The sequence below is a fragment of the Trachurus trachurus genome (genome assembly GCF_905171665.1).
Source record: "Trachurus trachurus genome assembly, chromosome: 5".
Taxonomy (NCBI): domain Eukaryota; kingdom Metazoa; phylum Chordata; class Actinopteri; order Carangiformes; family Carangidae; genus Trachurus; species Trachurus trachurus.
In genome coordinates, this window is record NC_139896.1 from 14,743,425 (window position 1) to 14,757,665 (window position 14,241).

Here is a 14,241-nt window from a genome sequence, read left to right on the forward strand (position 1 = left end):
ACGCTGAACTGACGAAAGTAGCCGCAGGTGTTAAAAACCTCTGTCGCTCTCTCCACCATCTTTCCATCTCTTCCTCATTTACATCCCTCCCTTCCCTCTCCCTCTCCCCCGCCTGTCTCTATCTTTCTCTTCCTCTTTCCTGCCCGGCTATGCCATCTATCAGGTCCCCCGGGGCCCCCCACCAGCATCCATGTAGAAGAAATCACTGATACCACAGCCTCTCTGTCCTGGAGGCCTGGTCCTGATAATCACAGTCCAATTACGGCATATACCATCCAGGCCAGGACACCATTTTCCCTCGGGTGGCAGGCTGTCACCACAGGTAAGCTCTCTCCAACCAGCTGTGGCCTCGTCCAATCACATGCGGGGCCAGCGGTGTGGGGAAGTGGGGGGTGGGGTGGACACTCTTCGTTCTGCTGCCGAGCCCGTGAGAATTATTGGAGATGTAATTTTTACCCCAGTGCCAAATGGTACCCAACTGTAGCATGACCATTGACCGCCATTTTATCGGACTCCTGGGAATCCTGAAACATGGATCCTGTCCTGATGATTAAGCTTGTTGCCAAGGCGGTAATTTGATAGTGTAGTTAAATGATAGCACCAGTGTCATTTTTTCCCCCCACATCCTCTGTAATGGGGCCCTTAGCATTCATGCATGATTGGTATAATGTGCTCTTATCCTGCACTGTATACCCTGCTTTATTGATATTTTTGCGAATTAAGGACAGTTTGAGCTGAGATATTTTTACGGTCTCATTGATTTACTGTGTCAGGATCATATATTTGAAACAGAACTACACCATGACCTTGTAGCTGCACTGAGTGTCCTGTCTGTCATTTTTAGTGGAATTCTATAATTTTTTTCTATATTTATATATTTGGGTATTGCTATAACTGCAGTTAATCGTACATTTCTTTACATGTCAATCCTCTGTATTGTGTTGTTGTTTTATGAGCTGTGCATTGCATGTCCTTGTGAGGGATTACACCTGTCCTATGCTCTTGTGGTGGAGTCCTACCAGGCCGTCAGCCTGGAGGACAGTCTGCTGCTGATGCTAAGCTGACACACACACACACACATACCCACAGAAAACACACAAAAGTTTCTGGGTACTAAAAAGGGGCGCCGTGTCTTTTATGCCAGTTCCTGAGGTGGTGGGGGGCCACCGGCTGACAGCTACAGTAATAGACCTGAGCCCCTGGGTGGAATATGAGTTTCGAGTCCTGGCAAGCAACACCATCGGGACCGGCGAGCCCAGCAAGCCATCCAAACAAGCAAGGACAAAGGGGACCTGTATGTACTGCATGAAAAGAAAAATGTTTCCTTCTTTTCAACACGTGTCATGTTTGTTTTTCCATTCAAGATAAGCATAATATAGTTATTTTCTTCTTATCGCCTTATTCCAAGAAGCACACTTTATTGCTCTATTGCTGGGAATGAGGGGTTCATTAGCCAAAACATGAGAAAGTGTGGAAACAGCTGTGTGTGCAATGTAATTGAAATCACAAAATGGCCAAGTGCGATATCCACATGAGAGCAGCATCATCAGTGTTTTCATCTGGTTCTTGACAAAAAGGCAAAGGCAGGAAAATGCTGTACTAGATCTTCGCTACAAATGCTAGAAGTTTTTGCTACTTCCTTAAAATGCAGAACTAAAATTCTACTCACTTTGAACCTCAGCAGAAAAACAAACATCTCTGAAAAGCAGCCACCCACAGAGTACTCAGAGATACTGGGATTCACCAAGCTTAGGTTCTTTGTGTGTTTTGTTCCTTTGGCATCTTTTGGTCTAAAAAGCATCATAGGCCGATCGCATCTGCAAACACGACTCAGCTGTGAGATGTCTGCTGATATCTCTCCGGATTTCCGGATGTTTAAGTTCAAAACATGTCAAAAGAAATTCACCTCTCTGCCATTTGGGAGTAGCAACCTGGAAAATTATTACATGTGCCTTTCTCTGCCTTGTGTGAAGTCAACAAAGCTAAGCTGATCTGTCTTCTACCTCCAGCTCCGAAGGTCACACCAGCTAATGTGAGTGGAGGCGGTGGCAGTCGCTCCGAATTAGTCATCACATGGGAGGTAAGCAAGCTCGCTCCGGACCCTCTCACCCATGGAGGAGGGAGCCAGACGTCATTATTCTCTTTGGATCTGAGCCTCTGTTTCATTAATAACAGCTGAATGGCTTAATGTATGGCATTTCATTTTTAAGAACAGAGAGGCAATAACTGCTGCTGTCACCCTGGGGGAGAGAAAAATGCTTTTGAGGTTTCAATGAGATAATTAAACTCAATGGCTCCTTCAAAGTCCCAACTTTTATTTTCAGATTGTTTTTCTTTTGTGTTGCTCTTTTTCTTTCTTTCTTCCTAGAAAACCTCTCGCATATCAGCCTTCTTCCAAAAGCCTATATTTATTCAGGCTGTTCAAAATCATCAGACCCTGCTGTGAAACGTTCCCTAAAATCAGTGTTGATGTTTCAATATGCAAGGGTTCAATTAAATTCTAACTTCTGCCTAACAAAAGCTATTTCGCCTGAAGTTCTGAATATTCCTGAGGCATTTTTCCTCCTGACACAATAGCAGGGTTGTTGCATTTTTAATTCTTACTTCTGTTGAAACAAAAAAGGAAAATCAGTGTGTGGTGGCCACTTCTATTTGCACAATGGCTCTTAACATTCACTGAGGTGAAAGAAGCACCCAGAAACAGAGTGTAAGTGTAAAGCCCAGTGGTGGTAATCAGTCTGATATTATAATAATTCTTCTGTTCAGTGAAGTGAAGGTTCCATATTTTACATCTTTCCCGTGTTTCATTTCCAGTTTTGAACCAAGAGCAGAGAGAACCAAATATATTCTCAGTTTAGTTTTAAATCTGCTCTCTCATTGAGTCAATCAGAGAACAGGCTTGGCCAGGCTAAGGGCATGGTTGGGCTTTGTTGTGACCTCACAAAGTCGCCGAAGTCTTGACACTTCATTAAAAGGGTCAGTCTTTGAATAAAGGTTATGTGTGTTTCTCTGTGGAACAAGACTTTGATTCTTTCACAGTATTAATATAGAATCTAGACCTGCTATGAAGACGAATATATTGAAATTTGCAGTTACCTTTAAGATTTTGGCCTGATGAGCACACTAGAGTCTACAGTAGTTTCTTTAGATGCACAAGAAGCAAAACACAACATCTCATAATAACAGTACACATTAGTTGAACTTTAACATAAAAGAAAACAGTATTAAGTCATGTGACAATAAAATACAGGGACAATAAAAAGAATACAATAAAAAAAACAATAAAATACTAAACAGGATATGTATACAGTACCACAGTATGCAAATGTAGATTACTGAGATCCTTCAAGAGACTCACACTGGTGCATTTCATCCCCCCGGACTCTCTCCCCATCTTTCCAGTCTCTCGCTCAGTCTCAATAGTCAAGGCATAAAAAGCCAGAAAAAATAACTTGGGAAAAAAATGTGTGAAACTACAAAGAGCAATTAAATCATGGAAGAGTGTGGCTGGTTGTTCAATCTGACTAATAAATGAAGCGACTCTGACCAGTCTTGTAAAGAAAGGAGCCTAATAAGGTTTCTGAAATATGTGACAGTCCAAACTACATTGCAATTTAAAAGATATGTGTAACCAAAGCTGGAGTCAAGACTTAATGAGACCAGTTTATTTTAAAGTTAATCTATTTTATTCGCAGCAACAATTGATTTTGTGCAATGTGATTCCTGTAACAATGTTTTTGTTGGATAAAAGGAAAGAGTCAGTGTTCACGAATGCTCAGTTCTGAAGTGTATCGTCCCGCAGCCTGTTCCAGAGGAGCTGCAGAACGGGCCGGGGTTCGGCTACGTCGTGGCCTTCCGACCGCACGGCGCCACCGGGTGGATGCAGGCCGCCGTGCCCTCGGCCGAGACGTCCAGATACGTCTTTAAAAATGAGAGCATCCAGCCCTTCTCACCTTTCCACGTGAAGGTTGGGGTTTACAACAACGAGGGGGAAGGGCCGTTTGGACCTGTTACCACTATCTACTCTGCTGAGGAAGGTGCGTGTGATCTTACGTCCTACACTACATGTTATGGAGTTGCCCTACAGGCTCAGCTAGTGTTAATGCATGAGTACAAGATCAGATCCATTCAGGGTCTGAACAGAGGCAGCAGTGATTCTGCAGCTCCTATCAGCACTCGCAGGCGTCCTCCCCACACTTCCCTCCCCTCTGCTGTTCGGATGAAAGAAATGACTTTGAAACAGTTTTGATGTGCCCACTTTGAGGGGGTCATCAAAGCTCTGTTACTTCTGAAATCATTCAGAGTCTTTATACATTAACTCCAGAGCCTGGCCGGGCGCCCACCAGAGTTCGCGCCAAGAGCCTCTCTGCATCCGAGATTGAAGTTTTGTGGAAAGCTCTGCCCTGGAACGCCAGCAAGAAAAGAGTGCTGGGCTACGAGGTAAACAACAGTGAAATACCTTGTTTGTGAGTGCGTCTATTGAATGTGAATCTTCTTGCGGTGTGTGTGTGTGTGTGTGTCTGTGAGTGTGTGTGTAAGCACGTGGCAACTAATGCTGTTGAATCTTGTTCTCTTCTATTATTGATGAGTTTTTCAGGCTCATGCACCTTGGGCATAGGAGATAATAGCTTGCTGCATGCATAATGGTCCAGCCAAGTCCCATGCCTGTGGGTTTAGTTGTGTTTCTCTTGTTGCTTACCTAAGTACTGTAACCACCCTGATTACTGATGCAATACTCCGAGGGATAGAGCGTTTAGCTTCTAATCCACACAACAAAGCAGTTTCAGACAGAGGCTTTGCAATCACTTAGTTCTTGTCATTTTAATTCCACTCATTATTGAAATTCAAGATTTGAACAAAGGCATTGTTTTTTTTCCCCCTCAGATTGGCTAAAGTGCCAGAATTATAAATTGTTGACCACTTCAACAACAGAGGAGCACGGCCTGAGCAAAAAAAAAAAAAAAACATTGATGTGAAGAAAGAAATTATATTTGTGTTTCAAGCATGCCAGCTATTTCAGCGCTGACAAGCAGAGCGACAAATAAAATCCAAATCTGTTATCATTGGCAGTCGATGGCAGGGGATTGTTGAACACTCTTTTCCTCCTTTTGGTTGTTTTCCTGATTTTCTTTTTCCTTTTTACTACATACCTGAAATCACAACATGTCTGATAAGCACAGCTGAGGCACGTGTCGTGGCTGAGGTGACGAAGCAGCCGCTAAGGCTTGTTTTCAGACCAGCTCACTGAGTTCACATCTGCCTGTTTCCAGTTTGCACTTCATTGACATGGTGAAAGAGGAAAAAGCTTTTAAGGTGTCCATCATGTTTTGTGTGTTCACGTCTTGTCGTTCTGCCCTGTTGCTTTCCAGCTGAGGTACTGGAGTAGAAGTGAAAGGGAAGACACGGCCAGCGTGCAAAGGACTGTGGGAAATCAAACGTCTACAATTATCCAAGGGCTTAAAGGCAGCACCACGTATTACATCTCAGTGAGGGCGTATAACACTGCAGGGACGGGGCCTCCCAGCTCCACTGTCAATGTTACCACCAAGAAACCACGTAATTATCACATCTCATTATTACCAAGCACCAGTCATTCATTGTCAATGTTCAGCTTTTAACTGAATAATATGTTTCCCCCTCTCAGCACCCAGTCAGCCACCAGGTAAAGTGATGTGGAACACGTCAAACTCCAAGATTATACTGAACTGGGAGCAGGTCAAAGCTCTGGAGAATGAGTCAGAGGTCACTGGTTACAAAGTAAGCACCCAGTCGCTCGGTGTTATCGGAAAATAGTGTTTGTTGCCATGGTTCCTGTGCCTCCTCCACTCTTCAACTTGACTTTGACGCATTTATCCTCAGGTGCTGTACAAGAAGAACCGACACAGCCGCCCCAACGTCATGGAAACCAACACCACCTCCGTGGAGCTGGCGCTGCCCACCGATGAGGATTATATCATCCAGATAAAGCCATTTGGAGAGGGAGGGGAAGGCAGCAGCAGCAGACAGATCACCATCCCAAGGATACCGGGTCAGTGGAGAGCTAGTTAGTGCCTCCCTCGTGGCGGAGCTAAATAATCCACTCCCCTGCTGCTGTCTTACCTGAACAGATTAGTGATCATCATCTCTGAGGGAACAGGCAGAGTGGGAAAATAATGTGCTACATGATTTGTGCAATTATGGGCATGACGTGACACAGTAATATAGGCCTTGCTTGAAAAGTTGAGCAATTTATTTTAAACACTTCATTCAAAATTTCATTCCACTGCTCAAGTAATAAGTCAAATATTTCTTAAAATGAATGTTTTCAGCTCATGATTACTAAAGAGAGGTGGTGGCGGATTGAAGAAATGAAATGCCAAAGTGATGTGATGCCTTTTTTTTTCTTGCCTTTTTTTCACAGAGATCACACTAACAGCCTCGTTCTTTTCAATAACTTTTCAGGCCCCAATGCAGTTGGCTCAGCATCCAAGGTCTCCACTCTATCAGCACTGAGTACAATAGCACTGTCTTTCACAGCGCGGACGTCTTTATGACAAACAGCTCCCGGCAGACATTGCATCTGATGCGGAGACAGCTCTACGGTGGAACGCAAACACAGCCCACTCTGGTGTAACTAGATCCATTCATTTAGATTTTAGAGGCAGAAGGTTGAAGCTGACAAAAAAAGAGAAAAAAATACATGCCATTGAGATATCAGGGAAGGAGTCCCCTTCAGCACCCAGGCTAAGAAAAGGAGATTGACCGATGTCGTGACTATGTTGTTACCAAAGCAGCTTTCATAAGAAAAAAAAGAGAAGAGAAAAATGTCTTATATGCATCTTTTTGTATGACATGTTGAGCTTTTATAGATTTTTTTTTCTTAATAAATTGAAAGTCAGTCTGGGCTTTTTGGGGCGAGAACAATTAGGTGCATGGCAAATAAAATCATCAAATTTTCCAGTCTGGAAGTTAAAGAATGTGATTTGACAGCGTACCTTTTGTTTTCTTAAATGAGTTAAGACTTTGGCAGTAAAAGACCAGAGTAGTTTCTTTCTCTTCAACTGAATGAACTATTAACTGTTACAAGTTACATCCTCACATTTCTGTTTCTGCAATAGGCTATTTCAACAACATTTCATAGAAAGGACTGCATTGACATGTTGACTGTTTGTCATTATTAATCATTTAATGAAGAGAGGATTAGCATCAAAAATTCACGTCAATAGACAACACACGCCAATGTCCAATGATACTAGTGAGCTATTAAAGGAGCTATTTGTAAGTTTGCCAGCGTTAGCCTTAGCAGTCAAGAAGAGACATTTCCAGTTTAGCATCAGACCTTATATGTATTTACTTGCCGAGAGCTGTCTCCGTCAGTGGAAACCAATGCCATTGTTAACTCATACCTTGCCTCTATTTCTATCACTTCACTTAAGTTAGTCTTCTAACTTGCTAGCCCAGGGCCAACCAGTAACCCTGATGATGCAGCACTGCTGTTGTAAACGCAAGGATGGCTGAGGTTTGTGAACGTAAACATAAAACTTACAAATAGCCCATTTAAGAATAGACAGATGGATGAAGTTAGCCGCTAAAGGTTTCCTCCTATCAGATAATGCTAATGCTAAGCGGCGCTCATTTAAAAAAGTGCAAATACATCAAAATACTCGTATACATTGAAAGAGTCCACATGCCCTTTGTAACATAAATACAAAAGGGCCGTCTTAGCGCAAACAGGCCTTTTGAAGTCTAGCTTAAGCTACCTGTCAAGTAACTAGTAAAATTGCTCTCTTGCGAAATTTCAATGTTTTTGTTGAGGGATATATAATGTTAATCACATGTAATCCTGTACTAGGGCATCAATGATAAACCTACACGCTACTGTATAACCTCAAAAAAGATACTTAATTGATTTGCTAAAGGATGAATTATAAAGCATTAGCTCTTGAATTGCACCAAAATTAAATTTTCACACAAAGGAAGCTGTAGATTACATTATAACTGCACTCAGAATTAATCAATTTACAGCCGGTATGGACAGATTGATTACAGCGACCAATAACTCTTTCAGCATACATATGACATATGAGACTATCTGTTAACATGCGAGGTGCTAATGCATTAGCATGCCATGTCTTTAGTGTCAGTCCTCTCCGGTGAGTCGACAAAGAACTCTTTAAAAGTTGATGAAGTCCTTCAAGCCGCACATGTGATCATTGCTGACCTTGTTACCAGAGATAGCACCACGCTGTTGTTGGAGGGCATCTCCACTGGGTTCCTCTACCTTGGCCATTGAACTGCACTGGTGACCAGACCCTCGTAGCTGTCTCATGCTCCTCATTCTTTTGGTTAGCCCTGTGTCTAGAGCTATTCTTTGCCTTCTGTGTGCCTCATCATATGTTCAAAATCCTCAGGTCCTTAAAGAGCCTTAACTTATCATATGTATATCAAAAACATTAGAAACATAGAATTACGAAGCAGCCGTGGTGATGTTTACATGCTGCTGTGTTGGTAGATGCTGTATGTGGTCGGGATCGGACACGGAGGGGCCAGCGACCTTTTTGTGTGACGCTAAGGTTACTAAGAGTTGGTTTGAATGGCATTCTGCTGTTTCGCATGGGATATTGGCAATATATGAGGCCTGGTGCATTTTTATAGGTGTGTGTATTCTTAATAAAAGACGATGCTGCTGATCTTTTCCTTTTTCCATAGTCTCCTGATGCCATGTGGGACTGCTGTGCTGCAGGGGTACAGTGCAGTCTGTATGTAGCTTGTAAACCAGTTTAGTAGTTTGTAGTACTTTGAAGGGAAGTGTACTGTAGGCTACTGGGTCTTGCTTGGAATCATGCATCAAGAAATGTGTAATATACTGTTTTGTACACTTCAAATCATTTATATAAAAGAACCTTTCTAAAGAGATGATTTACTTGGTTTTTATGTGATAACTCTGTTTCATACTGTAGCTAACTGTTGCTCAGCATGACTGTACTTTGTCCTACTTTGTCCATCTGCAAAAACCGACCGAATGGCTTTAGGAACATGCAAGGTTCATACATCTGATAGGTTTGTGTATACCGTAATGTGTACCATTAAAACTGAACCATGATCAGGCCCATGTCTTCTGCTTCTGTCTCAGTCAGCCCCTCTGAGATGTACTGGGTATACAGTCCATATGCTCTACATGAGGGTTTCCTCTGTTGCTGTTTGTTGTTTATACTGTGTTAATAAAGATTATTGATTTATACAACAATGTTGAGCACTGCTGGTCCATCCTTAACACATATGATGTCAGCAAAGACACAACACACACACTGTGGCCATTTATTAGCAACACCCTGTATAATTTAATACATTACAACAATTCTGCTATAAATTATATATTTAGTTATGTCCACATGCCCATTATTAATAAATCTATGATTATTTTTATAATGAAATGCATTATATCAATATGTGTTATACATATGTTTCACCCACATTGTTGAAAATGTGGTTTGCAAAACACGAGGAACAACACCACTGCAAACACAACCTAAACATAAAATGAATGAAATACTGTAATACCTTCCACACAATTTAAGAGTTGTATTGGACTGTAAAATATTATACCTTTACCGTTTTGAAAAAAGCGTAATGAATATATTGGAATAGTGAAGTGTGTGTGATTTGGTATTGCACTTCAGTAATGTTCATGACTACAAAAATAATGTTTTTAAGAGAAGCAGCAAAGGCCCTTAGTATGGTTCAGGCTCCGCTCACATCTTACATCACTACCCACAATGCAACATAACTTACCATTGGATCTTCCATGCAGGGAAAAAAACCCACACAAACTTCCTTCTGATTAAAAAAATAATAATAGTAAGTTAAATAATAAATAGTAAATTCTAGTCCCTTGGCCTGAGATGATCCTGGTGTTATCACGATGGCAACACCAATCTCCCAAAAAGTACTGAAATAATTCAATCTGATTTGTTTTGTCATATAATATTGCTCTTTAATTTATTGTTGTTCATTATTATTAGTGTCATTCATCAAACTAAATGTTAGAAGTCCATTGGGTTTACTATTAATTTTAGTGTTTTTTGGCATTCTGAGTGAAATTATTGTCAATTGCAGAAGAAAACACCAGATGGCACTAAAAGCACACAAATACATTGTGTCTGCACCACAGTTGCATGTATAGATTTTTGCCACAAGATGGCAGTACAACATCATCCTCCTTTACTGTAATATGGCAGAACAAAGAACAAAGCATTTCCTTTAATTAATTATTAATGTGTGAAAACGCCACAAACGTTTCCTCATGCTTCACATCTTCATGAAAGGTACCGCTAACCACGCATCATGAAATCCCTCTTTTCAGAATCAGACACAACGTTTGAATCATACTGAGACATTTATTTATGCATGTATGTTTTCCATTTAGACTGAATGCAAATACAGCAAATACACACCACCAAGCACTATAGGGGAATGTATAGCAAAAGGCAGTGGAGAATTGAAGGTGGAGGCTAAACAGCGGAGCAGGTCGATGCTCTTCACAGAAAAAATAAGCTCATATCCATAAATCGGTATTGTGCTGGTTTTCTGCATTAATGGGGCCAATAAATGTTTTTCATCTCATTGAAGACTAACAGTGCAGATCCAGAGAGGCTTCTTTTTTCAATGCACTCTGTGTCACATTCTTTACAACACAGTAATTCACTTTCAAGACGGCTCCTCCTCACCTTGGACATAGAGGAGAGGTCGTTTCTACATCTGCCTAGCATGTGATTAACAGCACTTTCCGTCGAGCACTTAACTGTGACTCCCATAACCCCGACTCCAAACATAAGGCACCCACTCGTGACATTTCTATTGCTCTGCTGTCCTTCAAATTTTTCACTTGCTGCCTCATTCCTTCAAGCTAAAAAACACACATCTCTGGTCCGGTCGATTTCTACATAGTTTACAGGATAATACACAGTAGTTTGGATAGTAATATATAAATACAGGCCCCCCTCCCCCATCCTTCAACTCACCACCTCGCCCACAGTGCACAACATCTCTCCTGATGCCTACAGTCGTTTGTCTTCCATCAGTAGTGTGTCCATTACTATAGCCAGCCATTTTTTCCCAATAGTTTTACAGTATATGTGCTGTTATCATGGCAAGCAAGTGCCTTCACAACAGTCCAGTGTCATTTGACCAGATAAAATAAAATAGAGCAAAATATAATTTACAAATCATCATCTGATTGGGAATTTTCTTGTTTCCACAGACACATCAACAGCAGGTTGACAGTTTCAAGTCAGGGGATGGGGGGGATTAGAAGACAAGGGCGACAAAGCCATGGTCACAAGTGTCAGAAAAGCTCCTTTGAGTATAACTAACTGTGTTATAGGTTTTGGTTACGCTTCGGTACGCATGACAGTTCACAGTTTTCTCCCTTTAGAGGACAGAGGATAAGATTAATGGCTGCTTATTGCAAATCTCACAAGCAGTGTACGTCACTGCTTCGGTTAACAGTAGCACAGAGTTAACAATGATGGCAACACGGCTAACATGGGTCAGGCTCCATCAGAGGGATTCATGTGTATAAGTGATGCATAGTATAGTATTAAAGGTCATCCAGGATATATGATCTGTGGTTAATCGTGTATGTCACACTGAGTCTCAGCTTTGTCTGAAGGGGAACAGGGAGGAAAAAACACAGGCCTCACACTCATCACTCCTATAAATTACAATTACAAACTCATACACCATAACTTAAAAGAGTTAATCCAACAGAAAACAACAATTAAGTACCCATGTTAATCTTGTGTTTTTTAACTTTTCAGGCATTGCTTGTGAACATTCACCTAACCCCAAACCTTTGCATTGCTTGTTGAAGTTGTCAATGGTCCATAATTGAATTGTCACATGTAAAGTCTAACTTTATTAAATGTGTTGATATGGTTTAAAACCAATATCTGTGATGTGTAAATAGTAACAATCCCATTGAGAAATATATCAGTCAACTCTGCGGTTTCCCTGAGCTCTGTGAAGCGTTTGAGCTTCTTGAGCTACATGCTAGCTGCTAAGCACCAAACTGAAGATACAATTAGCAGATAGCTGAGGATGTGGCAGCTAAAGTCAGATATTTACCTCAAGAGACAACACAGAGTTAAAAGGCAGTGAATAGTGGACTAAAACTCACCAGGTGGCCAGATATACTCCAAAATGATGTTTCTGTTCTGCATCTACAGGATGTAGATGATTGTTTGCCAACAGGATGATGTGACAATTTCGTGTTCAGGCTACAACTTGTCACACAAAACTACAAGTGGCCAAAAAAAAAAGATGCTGATACTGACTGTTCACAGGGGTGAAGGGGCTGATATCAAATAGCTCTTTCAACTAATTAGTTAAATTAGTTAATTAGTTAATTCATATACATTTTACTAATTGCTACATAACAGTGTTAGAAGGTATATGTCTCCTGAGCAACACTACTCCTACAGGACAGACTGGACATTACTGTGACTCTATATTTGAAACAGAAGCTAACTGGTTAACATCCTAACTAGCAGAAGATTCTTTTTGAATCTGGAATTAACAACAAATTGTAAAAAGAAAAAGTAAAAAATTCTGTGTTTGTTTGAGAAGGTTTGGATGTTAAAGAGTGATGCTCACACAAGAACACTGAAATGTCCAAAAACACTAGAATAACACAAACCCTGTTTCATGGTGGACGTCAGGAAAATCAAGTAAGAAAACGATAAAAACATATCACATTTCTGAAACTTATTACAGAAAACATTATTCATATTAAAATTTCTTAACAAATCTTATACCCGTGCCCAAAAACGTGTGACCAGCATTTCTTTGCGTTGATGGCGAGTAGATGCCAAAATGAAAACAGTGAAGAGGAGAATAATGGGACAAGGACAGTGACGTGTTTGTGTTGGATACTGGGATCAAAGCAGACTTCCAGCTGTCCACTGTCCTCAAGTAGAGTCCATCAACATTAGTATGTGTCCACTACGCATTGTCTCAGTGTTTTTTAAAGTTTTTTCGTAGCTGCTCAGTCCCATCGTTGTCAAAGCTTCTTGGATGTGTCCGCATACTTTTTTTTTCATTCCCTCTGCTATTTTCTTTTATTGAATCATGCAGATTATAATCATCTGATATTATACATATTTCATAAACAAGCAAACACTGGACATAAATTAGATTCTCTATAGATAAAAATGTAAAAAGCTAATAAGACAGCTGTTGATTATACTGAAGGTGTCACAGCCAAGAGATGGCAATGACGAGCATGAAGGCTGCCTTTTGCCACTCTGCACCAACCTCCCCACCCCACCCCCCCATCACCAGCATTTGTCTCCATACTTTCACTCAGCTGTCCTCTTCTCTTACATATTAATTTCATGTGTGACAGTAGCAAGAAAGATATTTATGAACTTAAAATCCAAAGATTGTTTTTGAAGAAAAGGTATTTCGGACTGTGGATTTTTTGGGGGTAAAAACAACGATTCAATTGATCCTGAGGGTTCAAACGAGTCATAAAGTGTAAGATCAAATATGAATGCTGAATGTGAATGCTAAGTTCAGTAAGATGGGAATTCAAATTATAGCTAACAGCTGTGAGCGGGGCTCTTGTTCAATCTTGCATCACTCCGAGCGTTGAATTATCCAATGGAGACTCTTCACTTCCTGTTTCATAAAAAGGTGGGATGGGCCGGGGGGAGGACGAGAGGCCTGGTCACAGTTGGTTTGTCTAAAGGGACAGGAGTGAAGGTCTACTGACTGCATCGTGGAGCGCAGTCTGTTCTCGTGTTGGTGTGTACACAGTGGGGTAGAGAGTCCTCTTGGTGGTGTACTGCAGGGTGGGGTAGGAGACACACAGCTGGAGGGACCGTCTCTTTTCTCCCCGTCTCAGGAGCTGCCATGACCAATCAGGACTGCAATGAGACGACAGACACATCTGTCATCACACATGAACGTGGCTGCATCAAGAGATAATGAACTCCTGGACACATATATCCCCAACCCTCCTACATAGTAGCACAACACCCAGAGAGAAAGAGGCACAACATTACAATTACAGTTGTTATTGTTGTTTGCAGTTTGTCTACATCTCTTTGCAAACATTCCGCAGGTCTACATAGGTATATACATTTTTAATTTTCTGTGTGTTGTTGTTTTCCATCTTTTTAAAACCAAAATAAATCAAATACATAAATACATGTAAAATAAGAACATTGTGGTAATACAGAATACTTAAACTGTGTTTTT

The 14,241-nt window shown here is 41.1% G+C and overlaps 2 protein-coding genes across 5 annotated transcripts in view; one reads left to right on the forward strand and one right to left on the reverse strand.

The window, feature by feature from the left end:
- The window catches only part of cntn4 (contactin 4), a 116,295-nt gene extending 107,110 nt beyond the window's left edge, over positions 1–9,185 (forward strand). For both annotated transcript variants that reach the window (XM_083972760.1, XM_083972761.1), the window contains exons 14-22: positions 164–322; positions 1,145–1,294; positions 2,010–2,080; positions 3,803–4,037; positions 4,325–4,440; positions 5,370–5,556; positions 5,645–5,757; positions 5,860–6,028; positions 6,442–9,185. In XM_083972760.1, coding sequence (XP_083828886.1) covers positions 164–322; positions 1,145–1,294; positions 2,010–2,080; positions 3,803–4,037; positions 4,325–4,440; positions 5,370–5,556; positions 5,645–5,757; positions 5,860–6,028; positions 6,442–6,533 — 1,292 coding nt within the window. In that variant the 3' untranslated portion in view covers positions 6,534–9,185. The remainder of the gene's footprint in view (positions 1–163; positions 323–1,144; positions 1,295–2,009; positions 2,081–3,802; positions 4,038–4,324; positions 4,441–5,369; positions 5,557–5,644; positions 5,758–5,859; positions 6,029–6,441) is intronic.
- Positions 9,186–10,406: 1,221 nt separating this feature from the next.
- LOC310986137 (band 4.1-like protein 1) overlaps positions 10,407–14,241 on the reverse strand; it is an 83,328-nt gene continuing 79,493 nt past the window's right edge. For all 3 annotated transcript variants that reach the window (XM_083971919.1, XM_083971918.1, XM_083971917.1), the window contains one exon: positions 10,407–13,907. In XM_083971919.1, the coding sequence (XP_083828045.1) occupies positions 13,902–13,907 (6 nt within the window). In that variant the 3' untranslated portion in view covers positions 10,407–13,901. The remainder of the gene's footprint in view (positions 13,908–14,241) is intronic.